Genomic DNA, 25,399 nt, shown 5'->3' with positions numbered 1-25,399 from the left:
GGGATCTCTAATACACGTGAACATACTTCAAAATTTTTTATGCTTAAATTGATGTTTAGAAAGCTGAGATTTGATACGTTTCTTTCTTCTGCCTCTCTTTAGGGGAAGAGAATATGTAAATTAAACTAAATCCTTCTATCACATTTTATCAAAGTTCTTAAAATGCAAAAAATCAGAATAATTGAAGTTTGTCTCCTAAAAAATTATTGTGACAGAGTTTGTGCAAAATAAACCTCAAGAAGAATTAAACTAAATGCAAACCCAACTAGCTAACACAATATTGCATGCAGATGTTTGTAAAATTGTGCTGTAAAAATTATATAAGTGAAGAAGAACACGGATATACAGATAATAGAATGCATTGCTCCACAGATGCTTCAAAGTATCTATTCTTTGCATTTTCTTCACTTCACTTTTGTAAATCATAATGAAAAGCAGCTTGGTTTTGCCACTTCCTATACTACCGGCATTTTATGCACAGTACTAGACTGCAGCCGCTGCATTAACAGATGATTTTGTATTTACGACACTCTCCTAGCAATATACTACTCCTCCCACATAAATTGCTGGAATTTGAGTGTTATCAAAGGTTTAATAGGCCAGTGTTCATTGATAATCAAAGCCCCATCCCAACTGCTTTGCTGGGTTTCCTCTGTGTGTTCTTATTGCTGAGAATTTCCTTTCTCTTCCTTTGTGATTGACAGAAGTAAAATAAGAAATAAGAAGTGTAAACTGACAGAAATAGAAATTAACAAAAAAGACAGACCAAGAGGTTAAAATGGGGAAAAAGAAGAATCCAATCTACTACTGAAAAACAGTGTGTGTATGTAGGCACGCATCTCACCTCACCCAAGAAACTCCATTTCAGTATTTCCTTATCAGTAAAGTTGCTAAATGCTACAGACTAGAATAGTGATTTTTAAATACTATCACAGAATCACAAAATAACTGTGTTTGGAAGGGATTTATGGTGATCATGTAGTCCTAGACCCCTGCTCAAAGCAGGGTCAACTACAGGAAGTTGCTCATGACTGCATCCAGCTGCATATTTAATAAGTCCAAGGATGGAGACTCCCTAGCCTCTCCAAGCAACCTGTTCCAGTGTTTGAACACAATAAATTTTTTTTTTCTTATGTTTAAGTGGAATTTCCTGCATTTCAGCTTGTGCCCACTGCCTCTTGTCCTGGCACTAGAAACCACTGAGAAGAGTCTGGCTCTGCCATCTCTACTCCTTTCAAGATCTCCTCTGATCCCTCCCTTCTCCAGACTAAACAGTCCCAGCTCTGTCCTTGTACATCAGATCCTCCAGTCCCTTAACCCTCCTCCAGTGTGTCCGTATCTTTCTTGTACTGGGGAGTCTGGAACTTGACACAGCACTCCAGATGTGTCTCCCCATTGCTGAGCAGAGGGGAAGGATCACCTCCCTCAACCTGCTGGCAACACTCCTCCTAATGCAGCCCAGGAGGCTGTTAGCCTTCATTGCTGCAAGGGCACATGGCTAGCTCATGGTCAACTTGTCCTCCACGATCACCAGGTCCTTCGCAAAGCTACTTTCAAGTCTGTCAGGCCCCAGTGTGTAGTGGTGCATGGGATTATTCCTTCCCTGGGGCAGGACTTTGCACTTTCCTTTAATGACTTTCACGAGCTTCCTCTCTGCCCATTTCTCCAGCCTGCCCAGGTCCCTCTGAATGGCAGCTCTGGTGCATCAGCCACTCCTCCTATATCACAAGCCTCCTATATTCTGCTGTTCATATGTTCTTCTGTCATATAGTAAGATTACTATGCAATTAATGAAAAGCAACTAAAACTGATTAATGACAATTAATGAAAAATATACAACACTGACTGCAAGAAAGGCACTAAATATATACTGGAGTGGAGAGGGGGACACAAAGAAATTAACATACCAAAACCTGGAAATAATACGAAATGGTTACCAGAATTAAAAAAAAAAAAAACAACCTTTCATCTATTCAGTAATAGATATTGTCCCTTCCTACAGGGCACTAATTATCCTTCTAACAGTAAAACAGTCTCAGGTTATCTACAAGAAAAAACACATCAGGATGCACATGCATCAGGATGTGTGTAATCTTGGCAAAATCTTTAGTTGTTTGATGTCATTAAAGCTCTTCTCAAGTCAATGGACTCAAAATAATTTGCTATGCACAAGGTGGTCTGATCAGTCTTGGAAGACTGAGCTATTTATGAGCAGGAGGAAGAATGAACTCCTGCACTCCTGTAGTACATAAAAGATCCTACTGATCAAACCCAAACTACTTTTTTTTAATATTCAAAAGAACATCTTCTTTAGGCCTACCTCACTGTACAGTTTACATTAATAGTTCCACCTGTTTGTGTTACTAAGTTGTTACACATGTATATAATTTAATTTTAACAGGTAAAATATTGCTTTATTATCTTAGTACTCAAAAAATGGCTGAAACATCTTTTCCTCAAGTGCTTCCAGACTCAGCAATGAAAATGGTAATTATGTGAAAGCTTAGAGAGTTTACAATGTAACAAAAAATTCTTACAAAACTCTAGGACTTCGGTCACCTTCTGGGATACTTTATGTGATTTATATAAACAAGCACAGGCGCACACACAAACTATTTTGTATATCTTATAAATATATTTTATTTTCATAATTTGCCAGGAGTCATTGCACTGGTTCCACATTCTCGCAAGAGTGTTTTGGTATCTCTCATTTGTGTGTATGTATTCCTAAATGCCCTCTAACACTGGATTATATCTCTTCCTTTGAATAAATGATAAATAACGCATACAGATTTTGCAGGTTTGTATGCAGAGGAATAAAATCTTTCATACTCTTCATACCTTCAGCAAAAGATTACCGAAGATACAAAAAAAGATACACTGAAGAAGGTGAAAGACAGCTTTCAGGAAAGACAAGAAGAAAAGCCAAATCCCTTATAATAAACTGTTTACAAAGGATAGAGAACGCTGGCCTTTAGAGTGATACTGTTCTTAGTTTCTTGTCTGCAAAAGAAGTAGCATGCGTTCTGCATGCATAAACCGTAGGTATGAAAGATTTCACCCTCTCCCCTTCTGTCAGAGAATACCCATTAGTCTCTTGCTGTTGGTAAGTCTAATGATGCCATTTACTACAGCTGTCAGACATATCCTGAGATCCTATTGTTATTTACTTACCTTCAACAAAGTTTTACTCTTAGGTCTATATTCCTGCAATAAAAGCTATGTGTCTGAGAATTACATTTTTAAATAATTATTTGAATTTCAACCACGTTTTTGAAGGAGGCTAGGAAAAATATATTACTTCAGTGAAGCGATGACCTTTCTTTCTTATCAACTGTAGCTTTCCACTGTTTGAGGAACCTCTCTCAAGAAAGGCTACCCACACTGAGTCAAGGTACAAGTCTCTGAAAAATGCAATTTGCCACATGTTTAGTGATGCTACAACAAATTTTTAGAGATTAATATCAAAAGATTCGGTTTGATATTAAAATGGACTTTCATGATACCTGGGTATCATCTGAACAGCATTACAGATTTATGTTTCTTATGCCAGTTTACTAAATACTAATACTAGCGCAAGCTTTTCAGAAGTCATTGTCTCAGCTGCTTTCACTTGACCATTAACTGTTCCGTGTTCCACATGTTAATTTTTTTCCAAATTCTAACCTTGGTTCCCACCTATAAATGTATTTTTTTTTTCTGAAGTGTATTTCCATTCCTTGGGATTCCCAGCTCCTTTACTGCCTAGTGCTTTATCTTACTGTTGGTGTCAACTTCTGGAGCTTGCAGTTTCAAAGAGGTATTTGTTTAATTAAAAAAAAAAATTGCAGCAATTGCTACAGCCCTTACAGTGGGAGCACAGGAAAGACCACAGGAATGGCATTTTTGCTCAGTCATTCAATGGAATAGAAAGAGTCATCCCATACTGACAATAACCTGTGTTGTCCACAGATGTGATAAAGAAAATGTAAGCAGATGGGACTCATCTGTTAATTATTAAACATTCCTTCATTACTGTCATCAGATTTATTTTAAAGGTATGTTTATGTTTAGAACATAAGCTAACGAGGACATGAATTCATAAACATGCAATCTAGCCAATGACCTTATTAATTGGACACTAGTTACAACAACAAAAACAAACTTGTATGATGCTGCATTGTGTTCTTGAGTCCTTTTACTTTAACTTGAAATATTATCACTGAAAATACCCACAATTCGTTGTCAAATTATCTGACAAGCCTGCAATCATAGCTCATGCACTAGGGTGCACGGCTACCTAGCAGGATCAGGAAAAATGTTTTTCTTGCAAAGCACTGCACTATGGAATAGGTAAACAGCTTTCTGTCTTGCCTTTCCCGAAAGAGTTAACACTGATTACAGCATCATAAAACAAATTTCATGGCTCAGTGGTCTAATTTGGCAGCTAACCTGTGAATTGTGGTTCGCCAATCACCCTTTCAATTGCAAAAACTTCCATTATACTCCATAAATTAATTGACTTCATATTCCGTAGGGAATAAGAGTGGGGCAGGCTTGAAAAGAAAAAAAAAAAAGAGTGGAAACAAAATATGATCTACAGATTTTACTTGGAACTGCTTCAAGGCCTGGGCATTATTAAACTAAGATCATCTATGCTGTTTGCAACAACTACTCAGCAAAGACAAGGAGACTAAAATAACCAACCAAGTCACAATTATTCATGTGTTTTAAGGAAGATATCTCTCACAGTCCAACAGACTGTAAAAAGTAAAGTATTTGTTCACCAGAAAAATGCGTACTACCAATCTTGAAGTCTTCTGCTGCATACAAGCTGAGAGGTACTATATAAAAGAGATAGAAGTACATGAGTAAAATCCTGCCACCACTGGAAACAGTCAGAAACATCGCTGAATTCAGTGGGTTTGTGATTTCACCCTGACAATCTACCTGTACTTCAGACTAACAATGTGAATCTGAAAAAAATTGACAGGTACTGGAAATCATTTGGGAGCAAATTATCTCACGATATTTTGGAATTGCCAAATCCAAACAGATTAGACCTCCTGATATGACTTATGTGGCAGAAATGCTGAGAAGCCGCTGAGAAAAATCACACAACTGTGTTTATTTATTTATTTACTATGGTTTGCCCTTAAGGTTTTATGAATTATAAATTTAAGGAAACAAACCATCAAAAGGATGGTAGAAAGGGCTTAATATTACTGGTGGACAAACTAGACGTAACAGAGATTGCACATCCTGTTCATAGCACCACTAAAACCTGAATCCCTACTACCTGAAGTGCTAGCATAAATGTCTCCCAAGAATGGTGGTCATTTTATTCTGGCTTTAGTGTACATAAGAATGTCTTTTATTAAGATGTTTTGCAGTTGAATATTGGTTCTACTGTTACCTGGAACGAAAGGATCTTTCATGTCCATTTAACCAGTCACATGATGTAGAAGATAGCATTTCTGACAGCTATTACAGATAGTTGCATTGTACTCATGGTCCTGTGGCAGTGTCATGAGATGTTATAAGCAGGTGCATACAAAATTCCTGAATATCACACCATGAAACCAGATGGTCTCAGCTGATTGATGGAGAACTGCAAGGTCTGGGGATCTGTTACCCAATAGTGACCTAGTACACTAAAATACAGCTAATCCTCTTGGGAACTGTATCTCATAGCCTTGATTTGCAGCATCCCACACATGGAGCTCTCCAATCAGTCTTACTGTAAGATGCAGCAGACATCTGTGGAAACTGGCAAACAAGTACAAAAATAAATCCAAGATATCCAGAAGATCCTGTCAACTTTACACAAAGGCACACCTGGAATTTGCTCAACCTTGGACTGATTACCAGAGGGACCTGTAGCTACATGGGCAGGATAAATAAACAGTGGCCCTGCAGGAAGATGAAATTCCTCAACAAGTCAATCTGTCACTACTTTCTTATCCTTCATATAGAGAAAAAAAAAAAAAACAAACAAACTCATAATCATGTATAAAGAAGGAATCACTTAACTAAGCTCAGCAAAGATATTCTGGAATCGCTACTGCTGTTCAGAAGAATGATTTTATATTACATAAAATCTAGAAGAGTATTTAATTTCTAAAATAAAGAAATTACATTCCAGCCTTGCAAAGAAATTATGTGTGTCCTAAATTCCATGCAAAAAAGTTAAAGCTGAAATTACACTGCCCTGAAATCTATGGAAAAACTGAATGGAATCAGGATTTCCCTATATTGAATTCTACCTTCAATTTTACAAAAGAGCTTTATGCAAAAGTTCAAAGGTTCTAGAGAAGTCATCACTGACAAAATAACAACCCATTATTTTCCCACACATGCTAAACTCTTTTTATGACTGGAAAAATCATTCCTTCAAAAAATCTCAGTGGCTTAGGAAAGACAGGAGTCTAATTCAACCAATTCAACACTGTAATATTGGCTTTAAAGGGCTGGAGTGTTAGAGAAATAACAGCCTTATATCAGCAGAGAGGTTGAAAATACCCATGCAAACCCAAATAAAAACAATGGAGATTTCCATTACCTTCTACTGTATTTGATCATATTTCTGCATAGACATAATAGTTCATCATTCATATACAGATAAATATGGGTCTTTGGTGTTTGAGTGGTTTTACTAATTTGTTTGTGTGCTAGTTTTCTTGTAACTACTCAGCTCTTTAACCTGTCACACTTAAATGAATCATTTCTGAAATGCTTAATGAAATTTTGCACCAAGTACAATATGAAGGGAAAACTATAGTAAAAGCCTGAAATTGTTTAAACAACAAAAATAGAGAATTTCATCTCTAAGTCCCACCTGTTACTATTGCTTCCATTTCTTATATCCCTCCTTCTCCATATACTGCAGTTTTATCTGACTGATCTCCTTAGGCATTGTTTTAGGCATCCTTATTTCCTTCTCACAGACAATGTCCCAGTTCTAGCATGCTGTTTTTCACGTATGGAACGCATAGGGATCTGGAGGTTGGTATATACCTAATGCTAAATCCAAATACAGACTATTGTTTGCTGTAGAGAACAGAGAGCTCTGAAAAGATGGCAGCAAGACAGCAATTAAACTTGTACCCCCGTTACTAAAAGAGATCAAGTAAGATGTGTGTTTTGCATACAAGGTTACACATATGGATAAGGGGAAACTGCCTTTACTGAAAGAAAAGGAGTTGGAGACAGTCTTTAAATCAAGATCAGACACCTATCTAGAAGCTACATTACTCAATAAGTAAAAAAAATGGACTCAATTAATATAGGTAAGATTCTTTAGCTCTATAATACAGAAGGTCAGATTGAACTGTCATACTGGTCTTCTCCAGACTTAAATAGTAAGAATGCAATTTTAGCTGAAAATACTGAACAGAGATAGAGGTAAGCCAAGAAAATCATTGTACATAATGTTGCAGTTAGCCAGCACAGACATTATGAGAAAGTCATGTGGCCTTCCTTGGGAATTTAGCCTTTACTCATGATCATCACATGTAACAAAACAGTGCATTTATTTTTAATAAGGCATCCCATTGAAACAAGGGAGCAAAATCTTCCAGTATCATTTTCTACAACAGAACACCTACTATGCAGCAGTTCAAGGGCGCTATAAAATCTGATCTTGATGAAACAGACAGCCCTATCATTTTTCATGTTTTACATTCCTTTCAGAGTGATGAACTCCCCTCCCCCCAGATCTCAGTGCATTAGGAAAGAAAGAAATTACCTGTAACCAGAGTCTGTCACCTGAGTCTGTTCCACCATTGGCAGTGCATTGAAAAGTAGCAAATTGTCCTGCATTGACTTCCACACTCTGAAGACGCAAGAAATGGGGTGTTTTTGCTGTTGGAAGAAGACAAAGTATCAAAGTTAGGCAACATGGAAGTACTAGCTATGAAAAAGACACCAAGCAAATTAAATAGCCCTGCTTTAAAAGATTCAAATCACTGACTACACATTAGATATTAGGTTGATTTACTTCTGTACCTGGGAAAGAGCAGAAGAGAAGGGTGCTATTTAATTGTTCCTGCTGTGTAAATTACCTTAGCTCAGCATCCCTCTTGCAGTAAAACTCTATTAATAAAGATCATATTGGAAACTAATTATGTTTTGAACAAAAACCTATTAGATACCTACACTACCAACTAGACGAAACAGTAAGAAGTTCAGCGATGTTGTCAGGGAAACAGGTTTTTCTTTTTAACCAGGTACAGTGTCTATAGAGGAGCTGCTTTAGAAATGCAGCACACCTAAGAGCTAAAATACTAACATAACACTTCTCACCAACTACAGCTGTATTCTTTAAATACAATTCTTTTCAATAACACTGCAGAAAAAACCAAAACACAATGCATTCTTCATACCAATACTTATTTTTAATTTAGAAGGAGAAAACACGCCCAGTAAAAATTTAAGCAATACAGCTATAAATAACCTAATGAATTAAATAGTTATTCAAACAATAACTGTGTCCACTGAAGGAGGAAAGATAGCACGTATATTTTTGGTTTACTGGAAAGAGTCAACCACGTGACACAGAAAAACATAGAAATGTGATACAGAAACTTATCTTTGAAAAGGCAGTATTCCCCAATCATTCAAATCCTACTGCAGGCAAGGGGACTTTTTGCACTGTCTATAGTAGCAGGTAAGCCAGGCTCTGAGCATTGCTTTCAGACATGGAAATGTTAGTGCTAACAATAAACTGGCAAACTAAACATACACTTTCTAGCAGAGCATCACAACCGTTTCAAGCATTGATGACATTTTCTTAAAAGACCTTATCCTGGAAGAAACTGCAGTTTTAAGGAGTTTATAGATAACCAGCTACCAGAATTCCAAAAGAAGTTGCTTAATATCCAGTGCAAGGCAGTATAAGAAGGCGGAGATTCAATAAAATAGCCCAAATTAATAATCTAACTACGGAAGGAAATCTTTTCATGATAACTGTCCTTATGGCAAATTTATTAGACATACTGCTTTTTTTTTTTCTTAAGCACTTCCCAATTAGGACAGACAGACTTTAGGCCAAAGTCATTCTCTTCTTTGCCTATCAAACTATTAAAGTCAGTAAGTTCCCCATTTCTCAGGCACTTTTTTTTTATATCTGCTTTTACCCCACTTGTTTTTTTTCTTGGTCTTCCTGAACTCTGAAAAACTAGCCTTCCTGAATTGCTAGGTATGGCCTAAGTGGAGAGGGGTGTTAGGTTTTAAAAACAAACAAATCGCACACACAGACACACACACACACAGAGACACACACAAGAAAAACTGCACCCACCTACCACAAACCATTCCCTTCAGTTCTACGTGCTTACAACTTACTTTCTGCTTGGTCTTTGCCTGTCCTACCCAGGCAACTACCTAGCAAATATTTTTCCCATTTCAATTTTTGTTTAAAGAGTTAATCATTCCAAAAGTATTTTTTCTGGCAATATACAGAAAGAATAGCATTATGAGTCTTGCAAAGTTTTAGGCACACAGTAGTTCTATTCCAATTTTCACACTTTTTCAATTTTCTTGTAGACAATGTAACTGGTTTGATGCCTTAATTTCTAACATTTTAATTACTTCATCAAAGAACTTCTCATTAAAGCTTTTGCATTTCAACATTGTCACATTAGAACTCTACGTGCTGGGGGGTATAACACGCTGTGGGGTGTTAGCCTCCACATTAACAAGAGCTTACTTGCAGGTTTTGAAAACCGATTGGTACAAATGCACAGATCAAACCTCTCAAAATCTGTATAAGAAAAGCTGTTAAGCTGATAAAATGCTGCTTTAGACTTATCCTACCGGAACCAAAGATATAAATTCAAAATGCAGAAGCACAAATACTGCCTAACAACATGAGAGCCTGCTGTGTTTATTAGACCTAAGTGTTTCAGAAATAACAGCTGCTGACTCTGCATAACTGTCTCTGTATTTGAAGAAATGTCTCTGTCTTCTTGCCACTAACACTAAAACCATTTTTATGAGGTGCTCTGGTACTAACCAATAAACCACTTTTTATTATAAATGGCAGTTCTTACTTGCAAGCTTCAAAGAATGCATACAAGTACAATATGATATAAGAGGACAGTAAACAATTAATGTGGAAGTTGGTGTCTTTTTCCCCACTCAGTCATTTGGTCAGTAAGATTACAACCTACAATTCCACATATGATCTTAATACAACTTATTTAACAATTAGGAAATATGTGAAATAATCATTTATTTAAGTAGCCTGTTCAATTACATCTGGATTACTATATTAAAGCTTTAATTTACAAGGTTTTATTTTGACATCAATTTTAAAAGAACTTCAGATAGTTTGTTACATATCCTTAATAATAGGATACAGAAACATATCTGAAACATAAGCAAGTAAAACAGTGGAGAAGCTGAGCCCTGAACCCGAAGTACAATACCTGGGGAAGTACCCTAAGTAACCTTGCTTAGCAAAGCCTCAGCCCTCAGCCAGCTGAGTTTTGTTCCTCCTAAGCCTTGGAAAAAATAAGCATATATATTCAGCTCTTGCATTGTTCATCTGCTCTAATGCCTCAGCTTGTGGCTGCACTGAATTTTCGATGGCAATAGAAAACTGGTCAAGAAATCTTGGTAACTTTTGTGCTGAATGAGTCATTAGATGGCTCAGTTAGGCTCTGGGGCTTACACCAAGCACTGTACACAAGGTGCATATAAGAGATGTCTTTAAAGCCAATAAGGTGCAAGTGCTCAAATGCTAGCAACACTTTGTACATACTCAGCCGATACTTATAGCAGTGATATTGTTTTCTGACATTTTCCGTATCTTTTGCTCCACATATTTATTGAAGCATAGTGGCACATTCATTTTAGAGGCCTGGCTTTAAAATAGCTGATAGGTACTTACTACATGGATGTCCTAAAACTTTCACTTCATCAATAGCCACATATCCTGGGTGACCTGAAGTTACCACTTCAAAAACAACCTGAGAAGCGAAAAGAGAATTTCAGTTAGCAGCTTTGTAACACAGGGAATATAGAAGTACTCTGTTATGGAAAAACACATCAACTCTTCTAACATGTTGAGAACACCTTGAAAGCAAAATACAATCAAAACAATCTCAACATGTGTTTATCATTAAAATGAACCAGAACATAAATCACATGTTTTCATGTTTATACTATTTTGCAGGATCTACAAGTGTGATCACACTAGCTCACAATGAGAAATAACCAAATCCCGCCCAATACTTGGTCTGCCAAAGTAGTTACCCAAGAGTCATTTTATTTTAAATTCTTTGTTTTGCAGAATAAACTCCTACTTTTATTTAAAAAATGACAGTTCCGCAGTATACAGAGATTTGCACGGTATCAGACACAAACATACCTATTTTTATGAATGTATTTTCCACGCTCTTAATCTTCCACCAAATGTAGTGAATTAAGTAAAGCAGATCCATTTGCCACGGTTTGTTTAATGGCTATAAATAGGTCACAAAATAAATGGACCGTTCTTGTCATTTGAATTAAGTACACTCAAAAGTAAACCTCTGCAAACTTTGGCAGCCTTCGTTTTGAACATCCCCAGAACGTTTATGTGGAATAGATAAAAATACGCTAGTAAAATTAGCAGGTACATTTCCAAACCAATGCTCAAGGAGTTCATGCTCAAATCCAGGCTGTGATTTTTTTTTTTTTTAATGCTTCCCTTTTGCTTGGGAAGTTAACTCTAATTGCCTCTTGTAACTAGTCTCAGAAGTACACTGAGGAAGACAAAGTTTCAAAACTATTTTTCACACATATGCTGTGCTTGACCTTGGAACAGATGCAGGACACTACCTACCATATTCTTTACTGAAGTTATTTCAGCAGAAAGAGAATGATACAGAATGCAAACATGCCACAAGGATAACATACAGCCCCGTAATATTGTATTACAGTTTCCTGGTGCTGAATAAACACTGGCAGAGCACTGACTCTGATTTTAAAACAAACCTTGAGGTGAGCAAATCCTTTACCACTTCTTCCCTCTGCCTTCTCCTATCTTTCTCATTGCTCCACCTGTGGATACCGATCCTATTCTTTTGTCCCAGGTATCATCTTCCTAAACTCTGTCTGTTTCTCCCTCTCAATCTCACTGGAGTGAAATTGCTGTAAATAGGGCTTTAACTCCATACGGCTGACAGGAAAAACTACTTTTCATTGTAGTTCTGTCTCCTATCCACACAAAAACTTCAACCTACAGTGCCAGTGTTGCCCCAGGGGAACCAGGCAGCCACAAGAAAACACAAGACATCAATGAGAAAAGTCCAAAAGCCACCAAATAAATTTTGCAGAAACAAGTTCTGCAAGAAAAGGATTGCTCACTCACAAGCCCCAGCCTGTGGCCCAATGGCACTCTGATGGCACTTAAAAGTTGATACTGCTGACCCACAGCAAGAGAGTAGACAGGGTATGGATTTGGCTCCCAGAGTTCAGTAGAGCATCCAGAGCAAGACCGTTCAAAATTTCAAAGCATCTCTTTCCTACAAAGAAGAAAATTTCCTGGTAGAACCAGTCTTAGGAACTGTTTTGGGAAGCAGAAGTTCTTAAAGAAGAAAAAAGTAGAAGCTCTTAAAGAATAACGTGCATTCAAAGACCTGAAAGAGCTTTTCCAACCATGATCATTCTTACTCTCATCTTAACAGCCTTGAAATGGAAATACAGAGATAGGTGACATGCACAAAGTAACCCTAAGTTTTGATGGCAGTGCAAGACCCAGAATGCAGCTCCGGTTTTCACTCACTGAACTTTGAAAAAAGAACAAGCATTTCTCTCTATTAACAAATGTGACAAACAGTTGCATGTTCTCAGTTTGTGTTACACTCTATGAAAAAAATGGTTATGCTGGTGCCCTTGGAAGAAGGAGGAAACTGTTCTTGAAGAGCTACCAAGGCTATTCAAAATAGAGAAGATCTGAAAGACTGTAGGGTATGAGAACCATGGCATAGGCCCAGGAACCTGCAATTAGTGCAGGGATGTTACAACACGGCAGTGAAGAACAGGGAGCAGACAGGTCTCAGAAATGGTGGAAAAGTTTCCTGGGGAAATATGCTGCCACTGAGAAAGTCACTGAGTTAACTGAATTTAAGTGTGGAGGCAAAGACCTGCCTGTAAAACCACAGAGGGTTGGGGACAGTTACTGATTTCTCTCCTGTATTCCCTTTGAGTTTTCTCTGTTAAGAAAAAAAACAAACAACAGTTAACTTACTAGTTTTTATGGAAATATAACTTTGTTTAAAAAAAAAAAACCCAACTCCCTCTCTTTTGGAGCACTCAGTATAAGGAGAAGATGTGCACAAAGCCATCTGAAAGGACTGCAGGTTCTTCACTTTTAGATATGCTGAGTTTTCTGCTAAAAATATTACTGCCAGATAGTAGGAATTGAACTATTTTAAAAAAATGTTGCATAGAAGTGCCTTTTCCAAAGAATTACCTGACTTCCAGCAAAACCAAATACCTGAGCTCTAGAAAAGAAAACATATGCAATACCCGAGTAAAGATCTCAAAATAATTTCTATAATTCACAAAATCACAGAATGATAGGGGTTGGAAGGGACCTCTGGAGATCATCTAGTCCAACACCCCCGCCAGAACGGGTTCACCTAGAGCAGGTTGCACAGGAATGAGTTAAGGCGAGTTTTGAATATCTCCAGAGAAGGAGATGTCTCTGGGCAGCTTGTTCCAGTGCTCTGCCACCCTCAAAGAAGTTCCTCCTCATGTTTGGATGGAACTTCCTATGACCAAGTTTGTGTCCGTTACCTCTCGTCCTGTCGCTGGGCACCACTGAAAAAAGACTGGCCCCATCCTCCTGGCACCCACCCCTTCAGTATTTATAAGCATTGATAAGATCCCCCTCTCAGTCTTCTCTTCTCCAGACTAATAAGACCCAAGTCCCTCAGACTTTCCTCATAAGAAAGATGTTCCAGTTCCCCTAATCATCTTTGTAGCCCTTTGCTGTGCCCTCTCCAGCAGCTCCCTGTCCTTCTTGAACTGGGGAGCCCAGAACGGGACACAGTACTCCAGATGCGGCCTCACCAGGGCAGAGTCGAGGGGAGGATAACCTCCCTCGACCTGCTAGCCACACTCTTCTTGATGCACCCCAGGATGCCATTGGCCTTCTTGGCCACGAGGGCACATTGCTGGCTCATGGTCATCCTGTTGTCCACCAGGACTCCCAGGTCCCTTTCCACAGAGCTGCTCTCCAGCAGCTCAGCCCCTAACCTGTACTGATGCGTGGGGTTATTCCGCCCCAGGTGCAGTACCCTACACTTGCCTTTGTTGAATTTCATAAGGTTCCTCTCTGCCCAACTCTCCAGCCTGTCCAGGTCACGCTGAATGGCAGTGCAGCCTTCCCGTGTGTCCGCCACTCCTCCCAGTTTTGAGTCATCAGCAAACTTGCTGAGGGCACACTCTATCCCTTCATCCAGGTCACTGATGACTATATTGAACAGGACTGGACCCAGTACTGATCCCTGGGGAACACCACTTGTTACAGACCTCCAACCAGACTTTGTGCCACTAATCACAACCCTCTGAGCTCTATCTATCAGCCAGTTTTCAATCCACCCCACTGCCCGTTCATCTAACCCACACTTCCTAAGCTTGCCTATGAGGATGATGTGGGAGATGGTGTCGAAAGCTTTGCTGAAGTCATTGATTTGACTGCTTGAAATTGATTCTTTGAGATAAAAGTAATTCCTGAGAAGGCTGCTCCTCCAGTGAGGAGAGGGTGGGAGGGTTTTTTTTGGCTTTGTTTTCATTCTCTTTAAAGTTTTGATTTTTTTTTTTCCTCTTTCAGCTTGAGGAAAATCTGTTGATTGCAGGGTTGTTTTCTTTTTTTGTCTATTTGGGGGGGGGAGAGTAATTTTTTTTACTTTTTCCCTAGGTTAGTTAATAATTCTCAGACCAATTAGCAGTATTTTCAATATATTTTATGTTTTTGAACCATCGCAGTTTTGGAACTTTACAGTATGTGAAATGCCACTACTGGGTTGAGTCTGGTGAGTGGCTTGTGTTTCCAGCTCCTAACCCTGCAAGCAAGCAATTTGGCACAGCACTGTTGCAAGTTACACACTGTCCCCCTATCAGTTTTTTCATTTTGAATTATTTGCTTTGTACTTCGCTGAGAGTCAGGCATGGCAGCAGTGAGCCGAAACAAGTCTTGATTAAATAAAACAACAAACACCAGAGTTTTAAAATCCAGAAATGGAATTGAAAGGATTAAAAATAGCTTCCAGTGGAGTAATGCTACTCTCTATGCCACTGCACCTTCTTTAAACATAAATTCCTATGAAGCTGGAATGAGAAAATGCGATAAGAGCCTGGCACTAATTCCTGATCTTTTTTAGTAAGGACACAAAGGAGTTACATGGTATCACTTCACACTGAGATGAGATTTACCCTTTACCATTCTGACACTTTCCCCTGCAAATTAGGAGTTCAGGGAATAAGAATCGCTAGATCCAACCTACCTTTTCAAATCTGGACTTAAACTTCCATTTGTTTCATAACCTGCTTTGTATATGCTTTGCTTGGAGTTTGGCGCATGCAATGTACTTAAGTCATCAGCTAGGACAGAGAATTAAGCTTCTTGTGCAGTAAAGGTCAGGCTCACATTCTCGTGTGTTGTGTGTGTTGCATTCAACTGCACGCATACGGTTCCTGAACTGCGCTTTGAACTCAAAAGAAACTTTGAAATGCATATTGCATTTTGAATCACAACCCTGTGTCAGGCATCTTAAATAGCTCTTCTTCATTGAGTTGGGTGATTTGGGAATAGTTATTTTGAGAAAGATGCTCCAGGGCAGACCGCATACCTAAATTTAAAAACTCCAGCAGTCTAAAAATGGCCAAGAGTAAGCAGGCATGCACTTTTTGTCATATACACAAGGCTCTGTTATTTTCTCCCCTCTCTTGTCCCTAAACCAAGAAAACTTCTGGGCCTTCAGTAGAGAAAGGTAAGGCAACAACTAGTTTAAAAACAAAAAGAGAATAGTAAAATTTAATAAGCCTTAATGTCAGGAGCTCAGTTTTCAGTGTTGTTTGCCCATAAGAGCTTTCTTTGGAGTCTCAGGTTGGCAGCAACCACCAAAATGTTGTTTAATGTGCTTGAGTGCATGTGTGAGTGCTGACTGGTAGTTGTGTAGGAGTGAGAGGTGGGGAGGGAAATGGCATGAAACGAAGTCACACCCAGGGAGGCCTGACCACGTTTTAGGCAGCCCAAGTCAATAAGCTATGACAGGTTTCTGTGGGGCCTGGGAAGGACCAGGTCAGGAACCTCTCTTCACATGGCTTTGATGAGGCAGCAGTTGCTGTGATTGTGCCCTGGTGATAAAGCGGGTAGTTCTAGGACAAGTCAAAAGAGGGAGAAGAGCTCAACCCAAAGGGGTACAAGACATTGCCAATTTTCTGGAGGGAGGCTGTTCCCGAAGCCTTGTAAAATACGGTCAAAGAAAGTCATGCTGTGCAGTAAAGCACGGCAGGCAGAGAGAGTGCAGTGTGTGCTGCGGGCAGCGTGTGATACACCACTGCCCACTTACTGGGGTTGCAGGGGAGCAGGGTTGCAGCCTTATGTTAAGTAGCTTTCTTAATACTCCTTTCTCTTTCTTGTTTTTGCAAAGTGCTGTTTTTAAGTCGTGTGAGGTAGAGTGTGTTTATATTAGGTACAATCCACCTTTTGACTAAAAGCGTTGTAACTTTGCAACAACAAAGGCAGGAATTTACAGAGTGAGGTTGTATGGCAACAAAACCTGTTTATTTCTATTGTTCTTTGGAACAGGCAAGTTATCTCGAGTCGCACATTTTCAGCAGTAAGCGTTTATATTGGTGAGCAGATCCCCTTTCTTTGTTCATATGTAGAAAGGGGAAGTGGCAGGAATGAAAAGCTAATTTTGCTCTTCACTGAAGCAGGGAAGATCAGGGACAGTGCAATGCTAAGCCGCTTCCCTGGTTCCTGTTTGGCAGGCCTGCAAGGGGGAGAATGGTGTAAAACAGCTCTGAGGCTGACATTCAGCAGAGTTTTTCCTGAGCAAATGAATTCAGTGTTTTAACCGGTTGTTTCCGGACTGATAAGGTGGTGGAATAATAGGTGAAAAATCCAAGGGCTGCCCAGTCTGATGTTGCTGGAGTGTTGTCTCTATTTTGACTGGAGCCTTTTATATTGCCTGGAGGTGTTGCGTCAGCCATGCGGAAAGGCAAAGTTTGGAGACAGGAATAAAAATGTTAACTTTTCCAAGACAAGCAACTTTTCAAATGTGAAATGATGGAAAAAACTGGATGTTAAATAAGTTTCTAGGTTTCATTTCTAGTGAAATTACTAGCAAAACTGATCCAGGTTTGTGAATAGTCTTGACATCCCTAATATAAGCTTTTCAATGAATAAATGAGCTACCAGAAGTCTTTCTAGGTCCACTCCTGAGCACCCTCTTACAGCGTGCAGCACAATTACTAGGACTTTCAGAGACGTGTCGTACATAGGACCAAATTCTTTTTTTTAGTGTAAAAAGGGAAAATGCTTAGTTAAGCATATATTTTAGTCCATAATTGTCATTTATTAATTTAAATAAACCAAAATACTGGATTTCGATACAGCAGTTGATAGTATTTCACAGACTGTGAACAGAAATTATATTACTGTACTTGGAATAGGTGTCATGTTCTTTTATATATGAAGTAAAAGGCAGATCAGCGATGTCTCTTTGATGATGGTATGTCACTACTAGCTGTAGTGTCCCATTCCATTTACTAAAAATTGCATATTTTATGTCAGAATAGACCAAAACTTACGATGATTAAAGTTAATATCAGCTTGGCTATTGCTTTTAATGGAAGCATGATTAAACTGACAATATTTCAATTTGTATTACTTTTCTTTGGAACATGCCTTCTTTAATGACAATAATTGTAATTTAATGGTATATCCAGCTGGCAGCTTCTTGATACATTGCCTGGCTTATTCGTGGTAATGACATTTTGGTATGTTGTCTAAAGATATGGCAGGACATTTCAGATCACTCACTGAGTCTTTCCCTCTTTGCCTAAGCAGGTCCTATTCAGTTATTTCAAGGTTGTAGTTTCTGCCTGTGAACGGAAGGAACAGGTTAGAATCTACAAGCTTTTTTTGTCTGCGAGTATATTGCAATAATGAATTAAAACGTATTGGAGAGCCTATAGCTAAGCTCCCCAGTTATGAATGCTTCAGTCTTTACTGCTCCGGCCAGCCCTCAGGAGTCCCAGACTGTGGAGGTAACAGAGAAAGTCTGGAAGAAGGAGGACTTTCCCTTGGTTGAGGAGGATCAAGTTAGAGACCAGTTGAGTAAACTGGACATCCACAAGTCCATGGGTCCTGATGGGATGCACCCGTGAGTGCTGAGGGAGCTGGCAGAAGTCATTGCTGGGCCACTCTCCATCTTCTTTGAAAGGTCCTGGAGAACAGGCAAAGTGCCTGAGGACTGGAGGAAAGCCAGTGTCACTCCAGTCTTCAAAAAGGGCAAGAAGGAAGACCCAGGAAACTACAGGCCAGTCAGCCTCACCTCCATCCCTGGAAAGATGATGGAACAGCTCGTTCTGGGCATCATCTCAAAGCACCAGGAGGAAAAGAAGGTTATCAGAAGTAGTCAACATGGATTCACCAAGGGAAAGTCCTGTCTGACCAATCTGATAGCCTTCTATGATGGCATGACTGGATGGATAGATGAGGGGAGGGCAGTGGATGTTGTCTACCTTGACTTCAGCAAAGCTTTCAACACCATCTCCCACATCATCCTCATAGGCAAGCTTAGGAAGTGTGGGTTAGATGAATGGACAGTGAGGTGGATTGAAAACTGGCTGATAGATAGAGCTCAGAGGGTTGTGATTAGTGGCACAAAGTCTGGTTGGAGGTCTGTAACAAGTGGTGTTCCCCAGGGGTCAGTACTGGGTCCAGTCCTGTTCAATATAGTCATCAATGACCTGGATGAAGGGATAGAGTGTGCCCTCAGCAAGTTTGCTGATGACTCAAAACTGGGAGGAGTGGCGGACACACGGGAAGGCTGTGCTGCCATTCAGCGTGACCTGGACAGGCTGGAGAGTTGGGCAGAGAGGAACCTTATGAAATTCAACAAAGGCAAGTGTAGGGTACTGCACCTGGGATGGAATAACCCCATGCATGAGTACAGGTTAGGGGCTGACCTGCTGGAGAGCAGCTCTGTGGAAAGGGACCTGGGAGTCCTGGTGGACAACAGGATGACCATGAGCCAGCAATGTGCCCTCGTGGCCAAGAAGGCCAATGGCATCCTGGGGTGCATCAAGAAGAGTGTGGCTAGCAGGTCGAGGGAGGTTATCCTCCCCCTCCCCTCTGCCCTGGTGAGGCCACATCTGGAGTACTGTGTCCAGTTCTGGGCTCCCCGGTTCAAGAAGGACAGGGAGCTGCTGGACAGGGTACAGCAAAGGGCTACAAAGATGATCAGGGAACTGGAACATCTTTCTTATGAGGAAAGGCTGAGGGACTTGGGTCTTTTTAGTCTGGAGAAGAGAAGACTGAGAGGGGGATCTTATCAATGCTTATAAATACTGAAGGGGTGGGTGCCAGGAGGATGGGGCCAGTCTTTTTTCAGTGGTGCCCAGCGACAGGATGAGAGGTAACGGGCACAAACTTGGTCATAGGAAGTTCCATCTAAACATGAGGAGGAACTTCTTTACTTTGAGGGTGGCAGAGCACTGGAACAAGCTGCCCAGAGACATCTCCTTCTCTGGAGATATTCAAAATTCGCCTTAACTCATTCCTGTGCAACCTGCTCTAGGTGAACCTGCTCTGGCGGGGGGGTTGGACGAGATGATCTCCAGAGGTCCCTTCCAACCCCTATCATTCTGTGATTCTGTAATTTTAGAGCCTCTCAACCTATTGAGACTGCTCCCCAAGAATCTGAAAACAATCCCACCACTACCCATAGAAATCTACATAGCATTTAATCCTCTTTTTCTGTGTGCTTTCTAATTCTATTCAAGTGAAGAGGAGAGTGAAGGTCTTAGTAATTATGCAAAGCCTTGTTTTGTTTGCAGGCTGTCTCTAACAGCATGACAAACTCCTTGATGCTCTTGCTTAAGATGCACCAAGAAGACAATAGCTCAGTAAAGCAAACAATTTCTCCTGTGACCAGTGATAAAAAGAGGAAGCCAATGCTCCCTCAGGGGAGCACTCCTAAAGGGATTTTATAATACAGGAATAAGACTAGCTGCTGTACAAATATCCCAGCTACTTCGAAACAAATAGTTCAGAGACCAGGAGGCATAGCAGAAAAGAACCAGCTGTGCTGGTTATCTTTGATCCTCAGAAGGTGTTTGGCAGCTTGAACCTATGTTACTACAACTATACCATAATCAGCAACTGGACTGCAATATAGACATACCCTAAAGTCAAAGGCAGATGTTAAGCAGTGGCACTTAGAGCACTGTTAATTATGGAATTAAATATATCCTTAATCACCAGAATACTTGACAATTTAAGCTTAAATAAGCAGTAATTAAACTACAATTAGCGTTTTTACACGCAGGCTATCACTGTGATTTATATACATAGTACAGCTTTCATATGGGGTGAAACCTACAGAAATAATTACCTAGTAAAAAGAAAACTGTACACTAAAAGAAATTAATTACTTTGTTCAGATACTGTACTTCTAAAGAGTCAATTCTAAATGGAAACCCAACATGAAAGATATTAACAAGCTTGGATAACTGATGCTACAATAATAAAATACTGTTAATTATTAAATCTTTTGAATTCTTTGCATATATGTGTTAATAATATGTGGTTTAAACAAATTAATCTTCAGAAGTTGGATTAAGATTCACTCCACACTACACAATCTAATTTCTAGTCAGCTACCATTAGTGGGAATTGTTTTGCCTACGTTTTTCATGAATCAACAGCAAAACAGACTAACACTGCTGTGTTTTTAAGCATCCTGGATTGTATAAATATTATAACTCTGAAATGTTATAACATCATTTATCTTCAGAGTTCTATAGTACATTTTGGTTTCATTTCCAGCTAGACACCTTGTAGGTGTCCTACTAATGGAATAGAATTATAAGGCATTCACAAATGTGCAGATGCCTACATGGATATGTGATTTAAAACACAACAAAGAAAATCACACGATTACATTGCTTTGTCCCTTCACCTACTAACGCTGAGTCTTTTCCTGAAGATTACTCATTGGGAAACTACTGACCTTCATATCTGAAAAGTTAAAAAGGGCCCTATCATTCTATAAAAATCTTCTTAGACGACTTTCCTTAATTTTGTTCAATAAAGTCAGACAGCCTCAAAAATCCCTGGGAGGAAGTCTTGTACATTTTGGAGGTATGTGAGAAACACATGGATTTGTGCCAAAAGGGGTCAGTTTTGGAATCAAATGAACAGCAGCTTAGGAAACAGACCTGGTGCTAGACACCTGTCAGATGGGTCTTCTGCTTTCTCCCACCACACATGCAGTCATCTGAGCTCTCACCTAACTTGGACACACATTCTCACAGGATCCAAATACACCCTCTCTCCTCTTCCTGCCTTTCTCCCAGCTGCTTGCAGCTAACTTCCTGCCTCCCCCCAAGACAGACTCTGTGATGAAAAAGCATGAAAACAGATGGAAGGAGTTCAGAAACAATGAGTAATTGCAAGTGTCACCAGGCGAGTGAGGAAATTGCATCACATTTCTGAGAGGATGAAGGCAACCAAAATGGAGACGATTGACCATAAGCTGTCAAAATGGAGACAGAGCTTCCTCAAGAATAAATTAGCTTATCTACAGTGGAACCAGTGACGCTACACTATTTTACACTGATTCCTTGGACCGCCATGGATTTTACTATAGCATAAGACATTTTGGCACATCAGCTAAATTGCAATACCTAACCAGGTATTATTTCTGGCTGTATGCAGCAAATGCAAAGAAAATGACTTACTATACTCCTCAGTGAAAGAAAGATGATGTAAAAATTTCTGTATTTCCAGAGGCAAAGAGAGCACATGGAATCCATTACAGACAGACTCAAGTGTCTATTATATTATCAACTGATGCATGGTAATTTGCTAAACTGCAGTACCCCATCCAAGCACCTGTGAATAAGGGTGAACAGTCCAGATGGCAGGCCTCGAGGAGAAAGTGGACTAGAAAGGTTATCTTTCTATTTCTATGGCCAAATATCCGTATCTCTCAGACATCAGTTAGATGTATCACTTTGATAGAAATCTGACACAGATTATTACTAATATCAGTAACACTTAAAACTGTCAGAGCTTGCCTGTATTTTTATTAACATGTTAATTCAGCTTAAATTTACTAGTCAGAGTCAGGGCTTCTTTTAAAATTCCCCTATCTGCATCAGCATTTTGGTTCAGAGCTAGAGTGAGGCTTTGAAGGCACGATCCTCGTCTTTACTGACTGCTGGTTCACAGAGCAGTTCTGTTGCATAAAAACCAGACTCCTTTCAGAACAAAGTAAATTGGAAGCTCCTCTACTAATTCACTCCAAACGCCGATGGGGGCATTACGGTCCAGACTTAGGCATGAGTGACACAGTCACACATTCACCCAGTGTCTGCAAAATGTGCATGCACCATGCAGCGCTCCTGAACCACCCAGCATGCTCACAAAATCCTCTAGTAGATCCCACGTTACAAACCGCCCAGAGTTACACCCAATTTCAGCCACAAAATTATCTGTGGAATGCTCTACTCTTCTCCCACCATCCACTGAGGCTAACAACACAGATTGGTCCTCATTATTTCAGTCAAGATAGAAAGGCTTTTTGGCATCACTGGAGGGCATTCTCAACACTGGCATCAAATCGATAACATGGTGTCCACAGTCTTGCAGTTAGGTCACAGAATGATGGAATATCTCGAGCTGAAAGGGACTCATAAGGATCAAGTCCAACTCCCTGTTCCTCGCAGGACTACATAAAACTAAACCATTTGACTAAGAGCTTCTTAAACACTCCTTGAACTCTGAAAGGCAACAAAACACACATTGCCCTTTCACCCTGTGAGCTGTAAAGGTATGGCTAAACCAAATTTAGACTCCGTGATCAGGATACAGCCTCATGCTCCAGAGAGGCAGGCAGTACACAGCTTCTCCCACAATGCTCAACTCTGCTAACATGCCTGCCCTTTGGGAAAAGGTGCCAGTATTCCCTTATCGAGTCTGCAGCCAATTATAGGAGATCCACATCATGAGTCCTCCCAGTGAAGTTTGCTGAGATATCCATAAACTTACCCTGAATCCTCTCCAGGAAGCCCCGATGATGCAGTTGCAGCAATTCCTAGCCACCCTGGGCAAAGCGCTGGGTGCAAATGTGGACCCTGTCAATATCCCCCACATGACATAGGAACACACTATCAGAGGCAAAAGGAAACAAATGAGTGTGCTCTTTTGGGTCTGCAAGTATTCCACCTACTGTCAGGTATCCCATGTTCCAAGGACAAGATGGTCCTGGCACTCCAAACTTATCTTTTGGACCAGGACTCTCTGTCAATTGTGGGTGAAGCAGTAACTGCGGAAAGATTCCAGGAAGTTCTTCAGCTTGGTTTTTTCCTTACAGGAAAAAGGGTTCAAAAGGAATGGCTTCAGTTCTCTTGAGACATCATCACAGATCAGCTGCTGCAGCCACAGAAAGAAATCCGCTATAACCCCCTAGAGTACCTTGCAGTGGACATTGCCAAACTCATAATGAGAATATGATGGGGCACCAAACACCTGGTCACCCTAAACAGCACATGGAGGAACAGAAAGATAGCTCCACCACGTGTGACACTGGCAGTCAAGGCATTGATGTAGGAATTAAGATGCTGTCACCCCCTGGAATGACACTGTAGAATGACAAATTGTACTTCCTAGGGAGGTCTGCAGTCAAAGAACCCCCATCTTTGGAACAGCTTTTCTTCAGAAAGCTTCAAACTGTAAGTATAGCGACAATGTTTAGCACAGGGGACCAAATAAAATCCAAACCAAACTTTCCAAACTGCAAGTGAAGATGAGAGAAGCCTCAATAACATCTTTGATCTACTGGTTTGCTCTTATTACACCAAATTACTTGCCTGTGGAGACATAGGCTCTATTTTCATGCAAAGAAGGAGAAAAACTGTTGAACCACTATACAACAGTAAATAACTGTATAATCTGTAAACTTTCCTACAGAAAAGCAGCACCCTAAAGAACTGTCAAGTGAAATTCTCCCTAAATCTTTAGGATGTAATCAGAAGCCCATTCCTATGATAGCTACTGTTAAATTTATGATTACTACTGGACAGAACAAATGGATATTGCATTCAAACTGAAGACTCAAACTGAAGATTCAAAGGATTCTGCTGGTTCTAAAGCAACAATTATTGCTTATCTAAATCAAATTTGAAGACTCTACTGCAGCAAAATCTATTGGCATTCAATTCCAGCATCCCTAATGAACTGAAAGAATGAGTGAATTTATTATAGAGAAAGAGAGGTAATTGACTGAACTCAATGGCAAAATTTCTAAATTGTTTCAATACAATTATTTCACCCACATTTAAAGCATGTGTGTGTATGCATACATTTCATACACATCTATAAATATATGTAAACATACAAACACAGCCACATATATGTAAAAACAAACATTTAGCATCATCTACAAAAATATCATTAAGATAAAGATCAACAATGCATACTGAAAGATATTTTGATTTAAATTCAAAATCATGATTAAGAAACAAGTGACTATTATGAGAAACAAAATTTCATAAAAAGTAAAACATACCTGATAAAAATTGGGCCAGAAAGTGCTAATTGCCAGTTCTGCTCTGTTCCAAGTAGCAGTGATAGATGTGTTCCAGATTGGGTTACCAATAGGACCATCATTAACTTTCACATATATATTCAACGTGCCAGGGCTAGATCCACTTTTGCTTGAAACATAATAGTGGAAATCAATACAATGCGTATCATTTTCTTTCAGATGGGGCAGCAGGAGGTGAGCTTTCTGTCCCGCGAATCTCCCAGATGTATTCACCAACATGAAAGAACCTGCAAAACAAAGTCACTAGTTCAATTTCTCTTTTATTTTATTTTCCTCTCCTTAATACGGTGATCTGTAATTAAAGCACCATTAAAAAAAAAATAATAATTTTGCTTTGCTTTTACTAAGATAACAGTAATTTGTATTTGATATTTAATCTCAGATTACTTTTGAGAATCTTAAGATTCTTTTCCAAAGCTAGTAAATATTAGAACCCTTATTTTACAGTTGGAGAAAGAAAGAAACAAACAAAAAAACCCACTGAAGTGATCTACACTGCACTGAATCTTCATATGTTAGAAGAGAATCAATTGTAGGTCCCACCTATCTGAGCATTTCTACATGCAGAGTCCGTATCA

At 39.6% G+C, this 25,399-nt stretch overlaps 1 protein-coding gene across 1 annotated transcript in view; it reads right to left on the bottom strand.

Moving 5' to 3' along the window:
- Nucleotides 1-25,399, bottom strand: part of PTPRM (protein tyrosine phosphatase receptor type M) — a 481,477-nt gene that overhangs the window by 308,688 nt on the left and 147,390 nt on the right. Inside the window, exons 3-5 of the mRNA XM_059815570.1 lie at nt 24,783-25,048; nt 10,874-10,952; nt 7,727-7,842 (exon numbers count right to left, since the gene is read on the bottom strand). Of these exons, the coding sequence (XP_059671553.1) occupies nt 7,727-7,842; nt 10,874-10,952; nt 24,783-25,048 (461 nt within the window). The remainder of the gene's footprint in view (nt 1-7,726; nt 7,843-10,873; nt 10,953-24,782; nt 25,049-25,399) is intronic.

The sequence above is a fragment of the Gavia stellata genome, chromosome 3 (assembly GCF_030936135.1).
Source record: "Gavia stellata isolate bGavSte3 chromosome 3, bGavSte3.hap2, whole genome shotgun sequence".
NCBI lineage: Eukaryota > Metazoa > Chordata > Aves > Gaviiformes > Gaviidae > Gavia > Gavia stellata.
Note: the sequence above shows the minus strand (reverse complement) of the source record. Positions and strands in the feature narration are given on the sequence as shown.